Source organism: Lampris incognitus, chromosome 10, assembly GCF_029633865.1.
Source record: "Lampris incognitus isolate fLamInc1 chromosome 10, fLamInc1.hap2, whole genome shotgun sequence".
NCBI classification, from domain to species: domain Eukaryota; kingdom Metazoa; phylum Chordata; class Actinopteri; order Lampriformes; family Lampridae; genus Lampris; species Lampris incognitus.
In genome coordinates, this window is record NC_079220.1 from 25771061 (window position 1) to 25792263 (window position 21203).

A 21203-nucleotide genomic window follows, 5' to 3' on the forward strand; every position below is an offset into this window, starting at 1 on the left:
AGGAGTTTCACCAGGGGGACGTAGCTGGTGGGAGGATCACGCTATTGCCCTCAGTTCCCCCTCCCCCCTGAACAGGTGCCCCAACCAACCAGAGGAGGCGCTAGTGCAGCGACCAGGACAAACCCACATCCGGCTTCCCTCCTGCAGACATGGCCAATTGTGTCCGTAAAGATGCCTGACCAAGCTGGAGGTAACACGGGGATTCGAACCAAAGATCCCTGTGTTGGTAGGCAACGGAATAGACCTGGATGCCCGCAACTATACTTTTAATGGAACACATTGAAAAGTGTCCGACCACTGTGATCTTCCAGTTTTAGAAAATGAGATAGGCCTAATGGTTTTAGAAAGGCTTTAACGGCTGCGCCAATGGACTGTGTGGAAGCCTAACAAGAAGACTCAGCAAAGCGGTGAATTTCTCAATATTGAAGCAATCGGTACATTTTCTTTTTCTTCCGTACAATGCTAAATAGGGATTTAATGGTTCATGTATTCGCCATTCGGTACAGGCCTTGGTTCATGAACACAAAGTATGCCTTTAATAGACAGCAGAGTCAACAGAAATATCTGTGAATTAACCTCAGATGTACATGCTCAGATTTGACTAGGCTGTAGTCTATAGATGAGTTAAGTTTCTGCTTAGACTGTCTTTGGGAGGTAAGCTAACCTCTGACACCTCCTAGAGAAACCTCTGAAGGGGCATCTGGGTAGCGTAGCAGTCTATTCCGTTGCCTTCCAACACGGGGATTGCCAGTTCGAATCCCTATGTTGCCTATGGCTTGGTCGGGCGCCCCTACAGACATGTTGGTATGTTTCCTGGTAGCTGCACTAGCACCTCCTCTGGTCGTTCGGGGCATCTGATCGAGGGGGAGGGGGAACTGGGGGAATAGCGGGATCTTCACACGCACTACGTCTCCCTGACGAAACTCCTCACTGCCAGGTTAAGAGGCAGTTGGCAACTCCACATGTATCGGAGGAGACATGTGGTAGTCTGCAACCCTCACCGAAGATAATATATGTAGACATTGTTTAAGGTTATTAGGGACTCTTGCCAAGTCATCTTTGACATTTTTGCAAGCTTATCACATAATCCTATAAAGAAAAGTATCATGGAAAGTCCCAGACTCTTTCCAGTTATGTTTTTTCTATTTATTTGTGATAAAAGTTGAAAATCTACAAGAGAGTGTTGAATTATATCAAAATTAAAGGCCTTTTTTATGAACCTAGGGGGAAAAAAAACAGACCAAAACATGACTTCAGTGAACTGTTACACCCTCAATTTTAAATGATGCCTTACAAAACTTTAATAGGCCTATGTTGAAAGATGAATCTATCCTTTAACACTAGAACGACCAAGGCCGTCATTTTGACAGTTTTGGATTTTCAAAGTTTAATAACTTTGTGGGGAAAAAAAAGATACACACCTGCCGGTCCCTGAATGCTCCTAAAATTGCATATCTTTACATGAAAATGAGTTTTAGATCAATTGTACAAAAAACGGTTATGATAATATTGACCTGAAACGACCATGAGCTGTCAAAAAGATGGCTCGTAATTTGCGCGTGATCATGCGCGTCATGTTACTATTTATGACGTGTGTTTTTGGCATCATTTCCTTTTCGAAGTTCATTGCTCTGTACTAGAAACACAATAGCGCTCTCCAGTGCAGAGTAATAGTCTAAACTTGATTTGTGATTATTGTCAACATGTCTGGTTACAGACGCCGTTTCAGACGCACCATGACTATCAACGAGGCGTTCAGTATTTACAGACGATGGACAGTGGCGATTTTAAATTGTTTGAAAAATAGTATTAAATTTGTTAAAATGTTAATTTTGGTGTCAGTTGTTTCCTAACAGACATACTAACATATGCAATGCATTAATATCTCAATTGGGTCTTGACAATATATAGAGTTTAAAAACCATGGGCGGTCATTTTGACGGCCCACGGTCGTTCTAGTAGTTTTTACGTTCCGGTGATCGTTTGGGACTGTTTCAATGGTTATTTTAAGTTCTTTTTTTTACATTTCCTGTTTTATAGGCCTTGTTACATTTGTTAGATTAACAATATGTGTTTTCAGTTTTGTTTTTCAGGTAATATTTTCACTTTTTTCTGTTTTGCTATTCAAGTTCGACCATGTCTCTCTGAAGTTTAAATTGTTCAAAAATAGTATTGTAGTTGTTAAAATGTTAATTTTGGTGTCAGTCATTTCCTAACAGACATACTAACATATGCAATGCATTAATATCTCAATTGGGTATTTATCTAGACAGAATATAGTTTAAAAACGGGCAGTCATTTTGACTGCCCATGGTCATTTCAGGTATGAGTGAAATCCTAGCCATTCTAGTGTTAAACATATCTCAGTTTGATATTGAGCACTGTGTGATGTCAAGATCAATATACCTGGTAAAGGTGAAGCTGACGCATCAGAGGACAGGAGAGGGCGTGGCTGTGGTGCATAGCCATGACAATAGGCCCTGCATGAGCAAAGGTGAGCAGGGCTGCTATGGCTTGCAGCAGACGGATTGCCAACCCACTCTGCTGAATATTGCCCTGCTTGGCACGGAGAAGCTCTTTGGCCAAGGCCTGCTGCAGAGACAGGGAGAGCTGGCTGGGAGGTGGGCCATGCCAGCGAGGGTCTACCTTTAAGGGGAATATCTGTGGAGGCAGATGCAACATACAACAATTATAATATTAGAAAACTAGTTAATTTAGCAAATCAGTCAAGGAGACAAAAATGGTTGCTTTTGAAGCATATTAAGAGAAAGCCAATATTTCTTTGTCTATGGTTAGGGTTGGCATTAAATGCTGTAAGAGGTCATAAAAATGGATAAAAAAAAAAGAAAAAAAAAGAAGGAAAACCTGACTAGCCCTTGGGACAGAATCACATTTAAAAAATGTGTGAAGTCAAAAACATACAACAACTCTTAAATCTTTCCAGTTTAATCATTTATGTATTGTGTCTAGATAAATCAAAACTATGCACATTTTTTCTGGAGGTGGCTGTATCAGTAAAAAGTATGCAGTACGGAAGAAATGGCTTTGATTTTTTTTTTTCAAAATCATCCAAATCCAAACATTGATAATTTTAAACTACTGTTTAATATCTCTAAAAGTGGATGGTTGGATGCCCACTCTAAAACATAGCTGTAGGGTGAGTACTAATGCAACTCCTTGAGCCTAAAGTGAAGAGACGGACAAAGTTGACGGATGCTTAATACTTATCTTCAATTGTCCCACCTCTTCGTTTTTCTTTTGCCTTTTTCTGTACTGAGCCCATTTACCCAAGCTACAGCTTATTAAATAAATTGGCCATGTTGTCAAGCTATGAGCTTTCAACATTAAGATCTTTAATAAGGATGTCATCACAATAATGATGACTTTCCTGCTCACAAAATTCCTCTGAAATTTGGATCTCGTAAAAAGTTAAAGGGAATTTACAAAAAATAGACATGCAGAAAGAGATAGAAGTTTCTACCTGAAGCAGTAAGCCAGTGAGATCATCTTCACGTCCAATTACAGGAATTTGAATGGCCGCTCTCATCTTCACAGAGCTATGAGGGGTTTCCACTGTAACTTTGGCCTTACTCACATCAGCAGAATCTGTGAAGTGAGACACAGTTAACAGATACACCATGAGCTGTGAATGTGCAGCATTGCAAAAGACATGGAAGCATAGAAAACACTAAAATGAAGTAATATTTGTGTGCTGCATTATTACATAACCAAATAACATGTTGGATTACATCTATGCATTAACAGATCTATTTTCACATGATACATTTATGAGGTTTTAATCAACACATGAAAAACATTTCCGTAAGAATTTAAGACACTGACCTCTGCGTGGAGGCAGGGAGGAGCTGAGCAGTGAGTGGAAAGTGTGCCCTCCAGTGGCACCTCGCTCATGCTGCACCTCGACGAGATGAGCCATGTAGTCTGTTGCAGCAGAAATCCAAATTGAGGTTATCAATCAATCTAATGTGAGTGACAACAGGTAGAATGTTGTTGCTTAAGGCTTACGCTTGTCCATGATGTTCTGCTCCAATGTCTGTGGGTCATGAGACACAGCCTGATCCAGGTACTGCAGAAGTTTACTCATGCTGGATACTGGGATGCCAAAAGACTGCACAAACAGCAAAAGCTGCTGAGGCTCCAGGTCTTGCAAGGCTTAGGGAAACACATACACAAGCTTACATTAAATATCAAATACAAACCTATATTAAATAAAATTCGCTTACAAATGTGAGTTGAACGATTAACTCTATGCTATTTGGTGAAGGTTGCACCTGCATCCACCAGCCGGGAAACCTCCGATCTTATCATTCTCAGCTTCAACCAGTCGGGCAGCAGAAGTGCCTCTTCTGATGTGTCAACCAGGAAGGCAGTAGGGAGAGGCTTCTTGTCGGGAAACCAAATGTCCAATAGACAATAGAAGTCACTTTCTCCTGCAAACAAAGATTCATATGCATATAGTATTGAAACACATCTGTGAGAAACCTTAAATGATGAAAGCTGGGGGTTTTGTTGCAGAGGTCAACCTTTGGGTGGCCCCAGAGTGAGTAGGATAACCATGGCATGGACCACTAGTATGTGCATGGTAGCTGTCTCTCCTGTAGTCCAACGTAGAAACACCTGGTCCTGTGATTCCGACTGGAAATATTTATTAAAAAATAAATAATACAATTCAGCACATCAACTGTCGAGTGATGAGGGTTAGGGTATATCTTGTTAGAAAAAGAAAGCCTTTCCATCATGGCTACGCCTCTTTTGTGTTACAATAAAACACTAACAAACAGAGCAGTGAAAATGTAACCAAAGCTGGTTCTTACCCAGCTGTAGAGGTCCTCTCCTTCCTTGGTCTTCCTCATTCGCTTGATGTAAGAAGAGAAGATAGTGAGGAAAGCAGAGAGCACGGCATCAGACTCGGGTCGGCAGGAATGCTTGGAAAACAGGCTGTTCATGATGGTTGAGCGCTCCACAATTAAACGAGCCACATCCTAGGGGAAGGCACAATAAAAACCAGGTGCATCTCAATCTCATCTTTGATCCAAATGGGTGACAAAGGTTGATGAAAGGAAAAGAAAACAGAAAAAAATAAAAGATAGGAAAGCACCATGCTTACCAGAGCCAGGTCATTATGTGAAGCCTGCTCTTCGACTGGTGCATGCTGGGATAAGTAGATGAGATATGCGCTGATGGTCTGTGGATCAGTCTCCATGTGAATGGCCTTGGGAACAAGGAAAATAAAAGGGAGAGTGACTGAGAAAGAAAACAAAGAGACTGACATCTACTTTATTGTCCTTAGGGATGAAATTCTTTTCAAGCCAGTTCATGCTACACAGACAGAAGATAGAACCTAAAAAACATTTTAGAAACAGTGTACCCTTCTCTAATACACAAAAGAAACAAAAAATTGAAACTCAGACGCACACAAATCTACCCAACTAACAGACGCCACAACATTCCATAAGCAACAGCATACATAGCTGCTACACAGCAAACTGAATATAATCTGAAAGCTATTGAGCGGTCCATGTGGCAGCAGTCCATATGTGCAGCAGCACACTGTTGAGGGAGACACTGACCTGCTGTAGAGAGGTTGACGTCATGCCTCTGACGCTGTCGAATAAGGGGAGCTTGGGGAGGTCTTGTAAGAGCCATTGGTACCCTGGCAAGAGCTCAGCATCTGCAGAGTCTTCTTCCATGGGTTGGTCCCGCTCTTCTCCATCTTTCAGACCTCCTTCACTGAGCACCAAGGACAAGCCCTGCATACAAAAGCATAACGTTATACACTTAAAACAACCAAACAATGGCCCTCACTCATCAATCGTTCGTACATACGTACGTATTTGTTCTTACACACCCATGGCATTTTGTTAGCTCTCAAGATTGTCTGACAGTCAGAAGCACAGCCTGATGGTTATTTGTAATCCCCCCCCCCCAACATCTATCATCTACCTCTTGCAATGAGCAATCGCAAAGGCTCGCAAAGACATTAGTGTTAGCCAATTGGTGTCTAAATTCAGGGGTTACCCATGTTCTACACTGGTCTCTGAGGCAAACTTCAGGGTTAAAAAAAAATAGCATGGATGTGTAAGAACAAATTTGTATGGACAAACAATTGATGAATGAGGCCCAAAATGATAAGACAAATTTCCAATTCAGTGGTTTTCTGTAGCTATGTATAGATTTTCTTTTACTAGCTTCCTATTGGAACAATCAGTCAGACCTGTGCATACTGTAGGAAAAAAAAACAAAAACCAAAAACGTGCTCCTACCCATATATATATAATGTTGGAATGGGGGCGTTGGATGCGCCTTCCCAAAAAGAAACTCTTACTGTGGCGCTAAACCCAAAAGACATATACTTCAAAAACCACATCCAAGGATGTAGGGTAGCACTCACCAATTTGAAAAAGGACAGGGACAGTGCCTCGTTTTAACCAATTTATTTTGGCCAGCAAAAAATGCTAACGTTTTGGGCTACTGCTACAGGCCTTCTTCAGGCCAAAATAAATTGGTGAAAATGAGGCCCTGTCCCTGTCCTTTTTCAAATTGACGAGTTACCCTACATCCTTGGATGTGTTTTTTTTGGGGGGAATTATAATATATATATATATATATATATATATACTTTGTTAAAAGAAACACTCAACTGTAGGGAAAGTGCTCAACAAATAAGGAGCAAAATAATCCAGCTAGTCAAGTAAATTCTCTATGAGACAGTACAAGCCTGTTTCATGCCATAAGCAATCATCAGCTGTCAATAAAGCTACTCGCGTAAAAGGACTGCCTCGTCATGCACATTACTGTGACATTCTTGTGTAAGAAGTCGGGTTGTTGTGAAGCGTCTAGTGTGTTGCTGTAGTGTTCTGTGCCTGTCACGTCTCACTCTCAACCTTCACCGCTGGCTAGCAAAAATGCGAACAGCAGAGCTGAGCACGTAAGTATTTCCCTGCCAGTACATAGCCTCTCCAACAGCAAGCCCTATGTAGTGTCTCCTCGTGGCGACACACGGTAACTGGGTACACCTTGGACACTGGCTGAACTACAAGGGACTCGGAGGAGGTCTGGCCCCTAGATGTGCGGTACACAGGCCCACCGGTGTGTGGATATTACCTGATGCCCACAAACCAGCCCCCAGCTATGGGTTAAATAGTGCCACTGCCTAGTGGATACCTCGGGAGAGGAATAGGCTACGGGAGTAAACCCCTACAGAAAATCAACGTCTATAGTGCTGTGGGGTTTTTTTATTGTTTTTTTTTTCCTTGCCCTTTTGTATCTGTTTAAGTCAGAGAGTACTGCTGGCGTTGTGTGTGGCTGCCGCTTCTCCCTCTCATAGCCCCCCCCCTTCCCATCCACCCCTGTAATGTTTGTACTGTTTATCTGTTGTCTTGTTTCACCCCGTTCATTGTAAAGCGACTTTGAGTGTTAGAAAAGCACTATATAAGATATGATTTATTATTATTATTATATTATCACGTGCACATTGTCCAGTGGGGAAGGGAGAGGTGCATCATACAAAAATTTCAAAAACACGTGATCGCTAACGGAGGTGCGACATTCAAAAACACGTCGTCGCTAACAGTCCGATTTGGGAAGGGGGGGTATTTGTCTATTGGCATGATTTATTTGTGATCACAGAATAGATGCTTATATCTATGTCTGCAACTGCTGACCAACTCACTCCTGTTATTCAATGTGGGAATTTCTGGTTTGCAAAAGATAAAATATTTTTCAGTTTGCATAGATTGCACATTTTACTGCTTGTTGAATGTCCTGTTCTTTGAGAGGATTTTCCAGGTGGAAGAATAATTAATGTTTCTGTCCACCAATGACCAAATTATAGCCATTATATTTGCCATTATATTTGATTATATAAATACATATTGAATTAATATAAAAACATGGCATAGGGATAACAGACCAAGCTAAAAGTGAAACAAAACAGAAGTCTGGGGTGGGAATCTATAAAAAGGCTTGCCTGAAAAGATGGGTTTTTAGAAGCCACTTAAAACGGTCTAAAGATTCAGCAAATCTAATGGATTGGGGAAGATTATTCCAGAGGTTTGGGGCTAAAACTGCAAAGGCGCGGTCACCTTTTGTTTTGCAGTTGGAGTGAGGAATGGATAAAAGACCGAGGTTTGAGGATCGGAGTGGTCGGGAAGTGGAATGAGAAGATCAGAAATATAACTGGGGGTAAGATCATGCAGTGCTTTAAATGTAATCAATAAGGTTTTATAGATTATTCTTAATTTTACGGGGAGACAATGGAGGGATACAAGAACAGGGGTAATATGGGACCTACGGCTAGTGCTTGTTAGTAGTCTAGCAGCTGCATTCTGAACCAGCTGTAGACAATTTAAAGTAGCTTGGTTGAGGCCAGAGTAGAGGGCGGTACAGTAATCTAGACGGGAGAAAATGAAAGTGTGAATTAATTTTTCGATATCCTTAAAAGACAAAATATTTCTGATTTTTGCAATATTTCGTAGCTGAAGAAAACAGGATTGGACAAGCTTAGTAACATAGTGATCGAAAGACATATTCTTGTCAAAGATAATATCAAGATTTTTAGTGGTAGGTTTGATATTTGAATGAAGTGGACCAATAAACAGATCAACTGCAGTGGCAACATTCTCAGGACAAATTAAGAGAACTTCAGTTTTGTTGGGTTTAGATGGAGGAAATTAAGGGACATCCAGTTTTTGGTGGCAGCTAAGCAATCATGGAGGGAGGACAGTTGATTCAGGTTATTGGGTTTGGCAGAGAAATAGATCTGAGTATCATAAGCATAACAGTGGTATGACATGTCTTGAAAGTGACTAAACAAATGACCCAGAGGAAGCATGTATAAAGAGAAGAGGATTGGCCCAAGGACAGGCTTCTGAGGGACTCCACACAGTAGGGGAGCTGACAAGGATACAAGATTGTTAATAAAAACATTAAAATATCTATTTGTCAGATAAGAGCGAAACCAATTTAACGCTGTACCAGATATACCAACCCAGTTCTCCAACCTATCAAGTAAGATGGCATGGTCAATGGTATGTATCAAAGGCAGGAGTTAAATCTAGGAGAATAAGAATAGAGTGTTCACCTTTATCAGCATGCATAAGAATGTCATTGGACACTCTTAGTAATGCAGTCTCAGTACTATGCTTGGGACGAAAGCCGGATTGAAATTTATCGAACATGTTATGACCCTCAATCAGCTGCAGGATTAAGTCAGCAACAAATTTCAAGGATTTTGGCTAAGAAAGAAAGTTTGAAAATTGGTCTATAATTCTCCACCGTTGCCAGATCAAGAGAGTGTTTTTTAAAGAGGGGCTGAACACAGGCAATTTTAAAGTAGTCAGGTACAGACTCGGATGTGAGTGAGCAGTTGATGATAGAGAGCAGGCTGAGACCTAAGCCGGGGAGTATGGATTTTAAAAATTTTGTTGTAACTATATCACAGGGACTGGAGGAGGGACGTATGAGGTCTACAGTATTAACAAGGAACTGAACATACAGGAGCAAATTCCGACATTAAAATCAGATGGCTGAAAGGGGCGGGGGGGGCAGTGGGGGTAAAATTGGACCTTATACCATCAATCTTGTCAACAAAGAAAGACAAGAAATTTTCACAGTCATTAGCGGAACAGCCAGAAATGATAGGAAGAGAGGGATTCACAAGCTGATTGATAGTACTAAACAGAGACCTAGGGTTATGTTTATTACTCTCAATCAAGTCAGAGAAGTAAGCAGCTCTCGAATCTTTAATAGTTTGATTCAATTCAGATAATAACTCCTTCATGTGGAGTTGATGAACTTCAAGCACAGATTTTTTTTTCCATCTCCGTTCGGCCTTCCTATATTCACTTCTTTTTTTAAAAAATTTATTTCTGATTTTTCCCTTTTTCTCCCAATTTAGTGGCCAATCGATCCCTGTTTTAATTCAAACACCCACCCTCGTACTGCGTGCGTTCGCCTACTGCATCTCTCCGGCCGGCAGTCTCGAAGGAGACGCCTCACCACTTTCGTGACAGGGCGACTCCAGGCCGAACCACTGTTTTATCCGACACACCCAGAGACGCATTCATGTGAAGAACACAAGCCGACTCCGCCCCCCTCCCGAAGACAGCGTTGCCAATATTGCTGCTTCATCGAGTCTGGCCATAGTCGGTTCTGACGAGACCGGGGTGCGAACCCCAGTCCCCAGTGGGCAACTGCATCGACACAAAGCCGATGCTTAGACCGCTACACCACCGCGGACTATTCACTTCTTTTTTGACAGATGTTTTCATAGATCTAAGGGGTTGTGTTAATAACTGGGACCGCCCTGGAAGTATATGGAGCTGAAAAATCAAGGCCAGGTGTACACAAATCATTAAACCAACTAACTGGGTCATTAATGTTGGCGAAGAGAGGAGGGCAGCTAGCCAGACTGGAAAAATAACTAGACAACATGACTGCCGACTGCTTATTAAAAATGCAAGAGTTAATTATACGTTTCTGGGGTAGTGTAGTAGGTGGTAAAGAAGCAAATGTAATACATTTATGGTCAGAGGCAAAATCGATCTTATTCAGGGAATTAAGAGACATTTTCAGGGTGAAGACTAAATCAAGGGTGTGCCAACGGTTATGTGTGGGACCAGTGACATGCTGCACAAGGTTAAACGATTTAGAAATGTTTAAAAAATCTATGACAAATGACTTAAAAGGATTATCAATATGGATCTTAAAATCGCCAACTATAATGGCCCTATCAAATTTAAGAACAAGAGAGGAAAATAGCCCAGCAAATTCATTAAGAAAACCTGTCAATTAATTTTTTCTGGGGGGGGGGGTCAATAACTGATTATACAGCAAATTGGGTTGTCACACAGTTTTAAAAGTTAAGACTTCAAAACTATTAAAAGAATCAAAAGTAAAAGGAACACAAGTGTAACGGTTCTTAAAGGCAGCTACTATACTCCCACCATGACTTGTTAACCTGGGTGCATTCAGAAAATTATAGCTGGGTGGGCAGAGCTCCACTAGAAGGGTGCACTCCCCAGGTTTAAGCCAGGTCTCAGTAAGAAATAGAAAGTCAAAGGTTGAGGAAAGCAATTAGATCATTGAGAATAAAAGACTATCCCCACCCTTATAAACCATACAGTTGCATAACAACTGAAACCAACGACCAATTTCATATGCAAATATGGGTGTGACCTTTAACTAGAGTTTCAACAGTCATGTGTACTATTCACAGAGAATATTTGAATGTTGAATTTGAATGTCACAGAGAATATTTGAATGAAAGACAGGGAATGTTTGCAATCACAGGTTTCGGTGGTTATGGGACTGTATTATTTATAAGGGGTGGGGATACCTACAGTCAGTTTAGACTGAAGATATCACTTAGTTGAGTGATGAACCATATCTGTCAATAAACGTTGTATCCAGATGAACTGATTCAACCTTCTTTGTCTGATATAACATAACTTACTGCGATCTCAAATTTATCTCCCCCTCAGCTGTTTCTGCCTCACTTGCCAGTAAAATGTCTACCTCCCCTTCCCCACTGTCTAATAAGCCCTCTGATCTGGCATGGTGGCGCAGTGGTTAGCGCAGTCGCCTCACAGCAAGAAGGTCCTGGGTTCGAGCCCCGGGGTAGTCCAACCTTGGAGGGGTCGTCCTCTGTGTGGAGTTTGCATGTTCTCCCCGTGTCTGCGTGGGTTTCCTCCAGATCCTCCGGTTTCCTCCCACAGTCCAAAGACATGTAGGTCAGGTGAATAGGCCGTACTAAATTGTCCCTAGGTGTGAATGTATGTGTGTGTGTGTGTGTGTGTGTGTGTGTGTGTGTGTGTGTGGGCCCTGTGATTGCCTGGCGACCTGTCCAGGGTGTCTCCCTGCCTGCTGCCCAATTACTGCTGGGATCGGCTCCAGCATAGCCGCGACCCTGAGAGCAGAATAAGCGGCTTGGATAATGGATGGATGGATGAAACCAAAGACCTGTGAAGCTAATATGGCTTGCATGTTCTCCCCGTGTCTACGTGGTTTCCTCCCACAGTCCAAAGACATGTAGGTTAGGTGAATCTGCCTACTAAATTGTCCCTAGGTGTGTGTGTGTGTGTGTGTGTGTGTGTGTGTGTGTGTGTGTGTGTGTGTCGGCCTTGTGATGGCCTGGCGACCTGTCCAGGGTGTCTCCCCGCCTGCCGCCCAATGACTGCTGGGATAGGCTCCACCATCCCCGCGATCCTGAGTAGGATAAGCGGTTTGGATAATGGATGGATAAACGGATCTTGTTGCTAGTGTGACATGCAGGCTCTCTGTGCACATCAAACCACCAATCACAATCATTCTTGATCAGTTTATCAAACAACCAAAGTAGGCCCCACCAGTCATTGACCACAACCTGAAAATGAACAAGGAACGGGGAAAAACCCTAAAAAGAAAGATTTGGTTGCAAAAAGAAAAGAAATGTCAGTCGTACGGATTTTTAGAATTTCAAATTGTTTTTAAGACCGTGTGTTTTTTTTTCTTCTCTCGTTCACTGCTGTTTTTATTTTGTTGAAGTGCAGGCTGCATATTGTGAATTTTGGACAGTGTGTACTGTGTATTTTGGAGCGTTTATTTCCAACCCATATCGGGATGCGTGTTTATCTGCTGTTGATCCTTCTCTGCCTGTTGTGCGCCAGGCGCACACTAAAGTTTTCAGCTCGTACGTTAGGATGGCCACATATTTACAAATTACAACAAAATCTCTACAATTCAGGTTTTTTTATTATTAGTTTTATTTTCTATGCAGATGCACTCCCCTACAAAATCACCACGATCATACTAGAATGATTAATTATTTACAAATAGCAATTCATCTGGTGAAAATTGCTGTATTTTCTTCATATCATAATATATATCATGGAAAAAAAAGTAATATCGTAATGTGAGTTTTTCCCCCCCCAATATTGTGCAGCCCTAGCGCTAACCCCTCACGCACATCCTCACCTAGCATACAGGAGCCAGGCCTGCCACACTGCGGCTAACTGGATGCCCATCTGGCTGCACGCACTTAACATACAACCCCGTAGCTGAATACACCCGACCCAGGCCACTACGGTTGGGTACCATTCACATTTACACTGTTGCCGGTACCCAACAATACCTCTTTTCGGTGCGTCACTCTCTCTTTTATAACAAAAACGTAATTTCAGTTGCAAAAGATAAGCCCAAATTTATAAATTTCAACATTGTTATCAACCGATCTATTTTGTTCTTTATTTAGAACATTTTGTTGTTTAGTTTTTTTTTGTTTTTGTTTTTTTTTGGGGGGGGGTAACGTAGTTTCTCTCTCTTTCTCTCTAACATATATTCTACCACCCAGATGCACACTTGCAACAAGAGATAAACTAGGAGGAATTTTTTGAAAGGCTGATAAGGAATCTTATCAATATTTATTTTAATTCACAACACAACCCGCTCTCAAGGTACTGCTATTTGGCACCAATTAATCTAGCTTGAGTAGGTACTCGGTAGTACCGACGTAACTCAGTTGGTACCCTTAAAAGTATCGAGTTCAGTACCCAACCCTACCACTCAATGGCAACCCCTCCCCCATGACTGACAGGGTCCTGCCAGTGCCCATACACAGCCAGACATGCAGTCCCCCCCACCACTTCCCGACACAGAAAAGCCAAGCAGCAAGAGCAGGTCCGACAGCTACTCCAACCTCTGTGGCCCACACCCGTGACAACGCGCCACCACCCAGGGGCCCCGGAAAGCACCTGGCAGCACTCACCACAGCCCTGCCAGTACACAGCAAGCAGGACATAACCAAGCACCGAGGACAGAGTAATCCACCTGGGCAGGGGACCCCCCTGGCCGGCCAGCCACCCACACACGCCAACCCACCGAGGTCCCACCCATCCCAGTAGTCCCGGTGCTTAATGTGCCCTCATGTGTATGGAGTTAAAATGGCAGGGTGTGGGAGTATGAGTCATGGCTCATCAGACCAGAACAACTCACACTCATCCTGCCCCGCTGACCTTGACCTGGTAGTGGGTGTTGTTTGGGGTGCGGTATGTGTGGATGGGTGTGTACTAAGCTAATGCGATTGGAATTAAAAATTTCAGGACATTCTTGAAGTGCAAGCAGGGGCAGGAGCATTGCAGGCAAAATCTCAGCCGACTGCCACACCTTCATCCAAATGGCTCGAACCTCACCTGTCCCACGAACCCTAGGCCTATCATTTGGTGTGTGTGCTGCGATTGTGTTCCAACAGCTGGGAGATAGCGTGAGGCGGAGCAAGACCAACGCAGGAGTGCAGCCAGCTAGAGCGGCCAATGAGTTCCCCACCCCCGGACCGGCCTACAACTCATCCCCATTACTAGAGGGTAACCCACCCACAGCGACCAGCCAGGGGAACCTGGCCTCCCAGGATGTACCTCCAAAATGGCAGGCTGTCCTGTACCTCTGTAGGCCCCCCTACCAATGCCCTACTGCCATACACACAGGCCACGGACACAGATACGGACAATGTAGAAGCACCCCACACCCTGAGAGCAGCGAGGAGACTTCACCTTGGCAGTCAAAGATGACTCCCCCCCGAGGGCGATCACCAGCCGAGCAAACCAACCCTGGGCGCAAACCACCAGGATCAAGTGCTCGTCCGGTGCCTACGGCCTGGCAACACATCCCACCGACCCCGGCACGACCCCCCTAACACCCCATGGCACATGGACAGACACAAGAGCCCTGCCACCCGTATGTGCACCCGCAAGCCAGCTACAGGCACCCCCCAAAACCACAGATCCTTCCCGTGCCTCCACTGGCCCGGCCCAGAAGCGGAAGTCGATGCTCTGATGCCCCCCCCCCCCCCATAGAACCGGGATCCCCCTCCTGTAACCACAGCACCCAGGACAACACCCACAGCCACAGGACACCCACCCAACCATAGAGACCCAGTAAGGCCCGAAAGCCCCCCCACATATCTGAGCCCAACGACATCGTCCTAAATCATCTCTTTTTAATAAGGGTGTGTATAGTCTAGAAAGTTTTTTTCAAGCTAGCAATATGACCAAGATCAATGATCTGTTATGGTCAAAGGGTGTTAGTTAATTTGGTTTTTACTTTTAGAGACTGCTGCAGTTGGAAATATTGTAGAAAGCTAAGCTGTGACCCAAGATGTCATACCTCTGAGTTAATGCTGGGAAAGATAAAAATGAACTGTTTTTGAAAATGTGTTCCAGATGAGTGATTCCTGGCCACTTCCAAGACTTAGAGATTAATGTGTTGGGTTTTTTTTTAACCTGAAGATCTGTGTTGTGCCAAATTGGATTCAGTTTTTTGGGGGGGATAAAGTATAACCTGATAGTTTGATGAATTTCCACCAGGCTGTCAGTTGTTGCCATAAATGGAGTTTTAAAGCAATTATGTTTCTTTATTGATTTGGACAGAAATGGGAGATCAGATATCCTGACATTCTGTTTGTTCTATTTCCAGCCAGGTATGATTTAATTGTTGCTCTTGGTGCATCTGGTAATGAATTGAAGATGGTAAGCCATGTAGTAAAGTTTAACGTTTAGGGCAACTAGACCACCATAGCCTTTGGTTTTCTGTAGTGTTGTCAGTTTAATTCTTGTTTTGTTTTTTTTGCACTCCCAGTAAAAACTATTGGTTATAGAGCCCAGAGCACTGAACCACTTAGCTGTCAATTGAACTGGGGTCATTGAGAAAATGTAGTTTATTTTTGGTAGTATATTCATTTTTACTGCTGTTATCTGGCCAATTAGTGACATGGGTAGTTTATTTCCAGAGGGTAAGGTCTTCTTCAATGGATTTAAGTAACAGAGTAAAGTTAAGCATAAAGAATTCTGACAGGCTGGTGGAGATATCAATACCCAGGTATCTAATATTGCCTGCTGTGATAGTTAAAGTAATATTCTGAGTTACAGCATTCCAGTTTAGTATGAAATTGTGTTACTGATATTTCCGGTAGGGAATATTTCCTACTTGTTTTTCTTTCTTGTGTATACATATAGTCTTTGTGCACCACATTTATAATTTTACTGTTATGCTGTCTTTAATTTGATTCACTGCATGCAGCAAACCCAACAAGTCAAATCCATGTTATCAGCATGTGCAAACTTGCTTGGTTAAAAAAAAAAAGAAAAAAAAAGACACATATACAGCAGCTTGCTCCTTGTTATACAGTACCTTCATAGCCAAGACTCTTGATGCCACCTGAGAGGAGCTGAGACGTCGCAAAAAATAGTCCAGCACCTCACATGTTGTCTGTTCGTCAGCCTTGGGGCCTAACAAAAGATCCTGTAGCCGTCCGAGAAGCTGTCTCTGCTTTTGTTGTCTCTAATAAAGGAGGAAAAATTATGACATTGTAATAAAAAGGACTTCAAAACTTTATTCAGAAAAAGTGCAGTGAGCCACAACGGGAATTATAACTATTGGCTAAAATGTTATCATCAAGCAACAGGATTGTGATAATCTAAAGAAAATATTACAAATGATTATAGAGAAACTGGAAATGGAATATCCATCCATAAAATTCTATTCATATTGATGAATACTTGGTGGTGTGGCTTTATAACAAACTAAAGCAAAAATGAGTTACAGTAATTTGATATTAAATCTATATTATTTAACAAATAAAGAAAAAAAATTCTCAAATGCTAACTATAAATGTTTCCCTTCAGTTTAACAATAGCACTAATCTAAATTAAATAAATAGATTTAACTACAGGATTGCACTCAGAGTGCAGATCGCCACCAAGGGTACATATCTCTGAACTTGGTTAAAAACCACCCCTTTTTTTGTCTACCAGAAGAAGGGAAATACACGCACACAGACAGAAAAACCAGTGTTTTTCCTGCCATTATAAGACTTTTGCACAGCGCTCAAGTTGACTGATCTGAAAGTATGGAAAATAAAATTGCTTAATATGCTGCGCTCAAGCTAAAAATTCTACCGAATAAAAAACGTTTTGCCTGTCAGTCTGTGGATGTGCAGCTTTCTAGGCGGACCCTCGCATAAAAGCAACCAAGTCTGACATGAAATGACGGATCAGGTTATCATAATTTCAAAGCCCTTATCAAAAGACTTCAAATGTGTTTAACTGTTGCGGTTTAAATAATATAAAATGAATGAAGGTAAATGGCTGCTCTGCTGATTGATGTTCATTCATTCTAAAGCAATAAAACAACAGTAAGAACAGACTTCAAATGTGTTTAACCATCGCAGCTTTCATGATATAAAATTAATAAGGTGAACTGCTGCTCTGCTGATTGACTTTCATTCATAAAACAACAATACGAAAACATTTTATTGTAACACCCCAGATGATTTCCAGCTGTGACTGTGATTAATCCTACCCTTGAAATTGTATTTTTATAGCTTAGTTTTAACATTGGAGACTATGGAACTTCCGCGTGGTGGCGAGGTGAGTATGGCAAATTATTTTTGGTTCATCCAGTGTTCCTCCCGTTCTCCTGTGCTGGGATCAGCAGTAAATTATTGCTGGCTTGCGAATACGATCGAGTTCTCATTTACTTTCCAGACTCATACCCGAATAAATAATGTTTTGGTTTTGACACCTTCACTGCCTAATCCGACTCAACCATAGATGTGAGTCGTGCATGTTCATGGTTGACTCAGATTGGGCAGTGACAGAAAGCAGCATTGGTCGATTGAGCTAGAGAGAGAATGAAGAGAGGGAGCAATAACAGCAAGAACAAATGTTTTTAAAAAGTTCTGAATCACCGCAACCACGAGAGGTTCTTCATCATACAGCCATAATTGTGCACAAAACATTGTAGGCTGATAGGTCAGTAGTTTGTGAGATTAGCCACACACACACACACACACACACACACACACACACACACACGACCAAACGTATAATCTTGCGGAGCTAACAATAAGCTATGAAGGTAAAATCAACATACCTGTCTCTTCTTGGCCCTTTGCTCTTTGCTCTCTCCTTCATCCTCGTCCTCAATCGGCAAGCTGTCATCTGCTGCATCATGGAGAAGGAATTCACATAGGCATTGCACAGGAAGAACATCCAAGGACCCCTCGCTGGACTGGACCAAATCAGCCAGCCAGGGCATAGACTGAGAAGAAGCCTGTGGAGGTTAGAGAGAGCATTGACCGAGAAGAAGCCTGTTAAGATTAGAGAGCACTGCAGTTGTAAGACCCTCACTGGTTGAGACTCTGAACGAAACCAAAGTTGCTGTCTGCCATGGTTTCCTCTCACTTACCTGTCTTTGGATGATGTTGAGCAGGAAGTCTGGGTTGCGGCTGCGACACAGAAGATGGCCCAGGCGCAGGGACTGGTTGAGGCTTTTTACCTGCTCCTGAACCTGGGGCGGAGGCCGACGAGGAGGACCCCTGGAACACAGGGAAAAAAATTTTAGTTCCTTTTCTTATCATACAACATAAAATACCAATTGTACCACAATGATAAAAGCAACAACCACCCCCTAACTTATATTTACTGTTGAGATGGTTTTCTCTTAAACTGTTGACTAAAAATTTAGACTGACGTGTTTCTAAGCTACTCCTACAACCAAGAATTGAATTCATCTCAATTCCTACTTGGAGTAACTCGCTTAGGCTTACATGAGAAGAAATGTTTCTCTTCCTAATGTCACTAGGCTCCCTAGAGTTATTTCACTTTCTCTGAGGGGCTGATCAAAATTGAGTGTCAGTGTATATCCTGTACATTTCAAGTACATTTTATTTATTTGTATAGCCCATTATCACAAATTACAAATTTTGCCTCAGTGGGCTTTACAGCAATACAACATCCTATTCTTAGACCCTCGTATCAGATAAGGCACAACTCCCTAAAAAAAAACTTTTAACAGGGCGAAAAAAATAGGATGAAACCTCGGGGAGAGCAACAGAAGAGAGATCTCGCTTCCAAGACTGACAGACATGCAATGGATGTTGTGTGAACACAACTTGCAGAATACAACATTGAAGGAGGATAACAGAATTATAATGGAATTATAAGATATATGACAAATATAATGAGGATGATGCCAAGCAGTGTTCATATGCCACCGAAACAGCCTAGGACCTGAGCCACACGACCACCATCACCATGTAGACCTGACAGGAAGACAGACTACACATGCGCACAGGGGAGACTCACATCACACCATTCACATACACGGGAGAAGAGACAAGAAAAAAAAAGTCACATCAGAGTGAGAGAAGGATATAACATTGAAACAGGATATAGATTTATAAGATATATATTTAAAAAAAGGGGGGGGGTGATGAGGAAGATGCCAAGTAGTGTCCCAGTGGCGACCATCATCACCGGAGACCTGGGAGAAAGACAGACTACATACACTTGCACACATGGGATACTCACATCAAACCATCCATATACACAAGAGAAGAGAAATCAAATCAAATCAATTTTATGTGTATAACCCAATATCACAAAATAAAAATTTGCCTCAAACTTAACAGCAACACAACACCCTGTCCTTAGACCCTCTCATCGGATAAGGAACAACGCCCTAAAAAAAAACCTTTAACAGGGAGAAAAAATAGGAAGAAACCTCAGGGAGAGCAACAGACGTTGTCCGTCTCTCCCAAGACGGACAACGTGCAATGGATGTTGTGTTTACGCAATTTACACAATACAACATTGAAAAAGGATAACACAATTATAATGGACTTATAAAATTTATGAAGAATATGATGCGCAGGATGCCAAGCAGTGTCCAGATGCCATCGGAACAGTCCAGGACCCAAGCCACGCAACCAGCATCATCATGTAAAAAAAATTATATGGATTTATAAAAAGAAAATGTGATGAGGGGAATGGCAGGCAGCGTCTAAGTGGCGACCACCATCACCACATAAACCTGGGAGGAGAACCGACTGGGAGGAGAACCGACTTTTCAAGTCATCGCCGTCGTCACACGCCTTTTGGTCTGTAGCACCATGGCACTGTTAGCGGATGTTTGCTGAACAAAGCAATGAATGAGATGGCTGTGAAAAAAAGAACTACCTGGAATCCATTGGCATCCAATGAAACCAGCGCAAGTTGGGTGTGAGATGGAACAGAAAGAAGAATTCTGGAGTAAGTTGGATGAATAGGTGGAGAAGGTACCCAAGGAGGACAGAGTGGTGATTGGAGAGGACTTCAGTGGACATGTTGGTGAAGGGAACAGAGGTGATGAGGAGGTGATGGGTAGGTATGGTGTCAAGGAGAGAAATGTGGAAGAACGGATGGTGGTGGATTTTGCAAAAAGGATGGAAATGGCTGTGGTGAATACATATTTCAAGAAGAGGGAGGAACACAGGGTGATGTAAAAGAGTGGAGGAAAGTGCACACAAGTGGACTATATCTTACGTAGAAGGCACGATCTAAAAGGGACTGGAGACTTAAAGGTGGTGACAGGGGAGAACGTAGCTAGGCAGCATCGGATGGTGGTCTGTAGGATGACTTTGGAGACCAAGAAGAGGAAGCGAGTCAAGGCAGAGCCGAAGATCAAATGTTGAAAGTTGAAGAAGGAAGAATGTTGTGTGGAGTTCAGGCAGGAGTTAAGACAGGCACTGGGTGATAGTGAAGAGTTGCCGGATGGCTGGGCAACCACTGCAGAAATAGTGAGGGAGACAGCTAGGAAGGTACTTGGTGTGTCATCAGGACAGAGGAAGGAAGACAAGGAGACTTGGTGGTGGAATGAGGAAGTACAGCAAATTATACAGAGGAAGAGGTTGGAAATGAAGAAGTAGGATAGTCAGCGAGATGAAGAAAGTAGACAGGAGTACAAGGAGAAGCAGCGTAAAGTGAAGAGAGAGATGGCAAAGGCAAAGGAAAAGGTGTATGGTGAGTTGTATGAGAGGTTAAACACTAAGGAAGGAGAAACGGACTCGTACCGATTGGCTAAACAGAGGGACCGAGATGGGAAGGATGTGCAGCAAGTTAGGGCGATCAAGGATAGAGATAGAAATGTGCTGACAAGCGAGGAGAATGTGCTGAGAAGGTGGAAGGAGTACTTTGAGGGGCTGATGAATGAAGAAAATGAGAGAGAGAAGGTTGGATGATGTAGGGATAGTGAATCAGGAAGTGTGGTGGATTAGGAAGGAGAAAGTGAGGGCAGCTATGAAGAAGATGAAGAGTGGAAAGGCAGTTGGTCCTGATGACATACCTGTGGAGGCATGGAGGTGTTTAGGAGAGATGGCAGTGGGGTTTTTA

At 42.6% G+C, this 21203-nt stretch overlaps 1 protein-coding gene across 1 annotated transcript in view; it reads right to left on the reverse strand.

Annotated features, from left to right (window-relative positions):
- ints1 (integrator complex subunit 1) overlaps positions 1-21203 on the reverse strand; it is a 57699-nt gene that overhangs the window by 14790 nt on the left and 21706 nt on the right. Inside the window, 12 exon segments of the mRNA XM_056288378.1 lie at positions 2407-2661; positions 3482-3606; positions 3844-3942; positions 4027-4173; positions 4293-4451; positions 4545-4656; positions 4836-5003; positions 5129-5233; positions 5592-5771; positions 16183-16332; positions 17926-18105; positions 18241-18370. Of these exon segments, the coding sequence (XP_056144353.1) occupies positions 2407-2661; positions 3482-3606; positions 3844-3942; positions 4027-4173; positions 4293-4451; positions 4545-4656; positions 4836-5003; positions 5129-5233; positions 5592-5771; positions 16183-16332; positions 17926-18105; positions 18241-18370 (1810 nt within the window).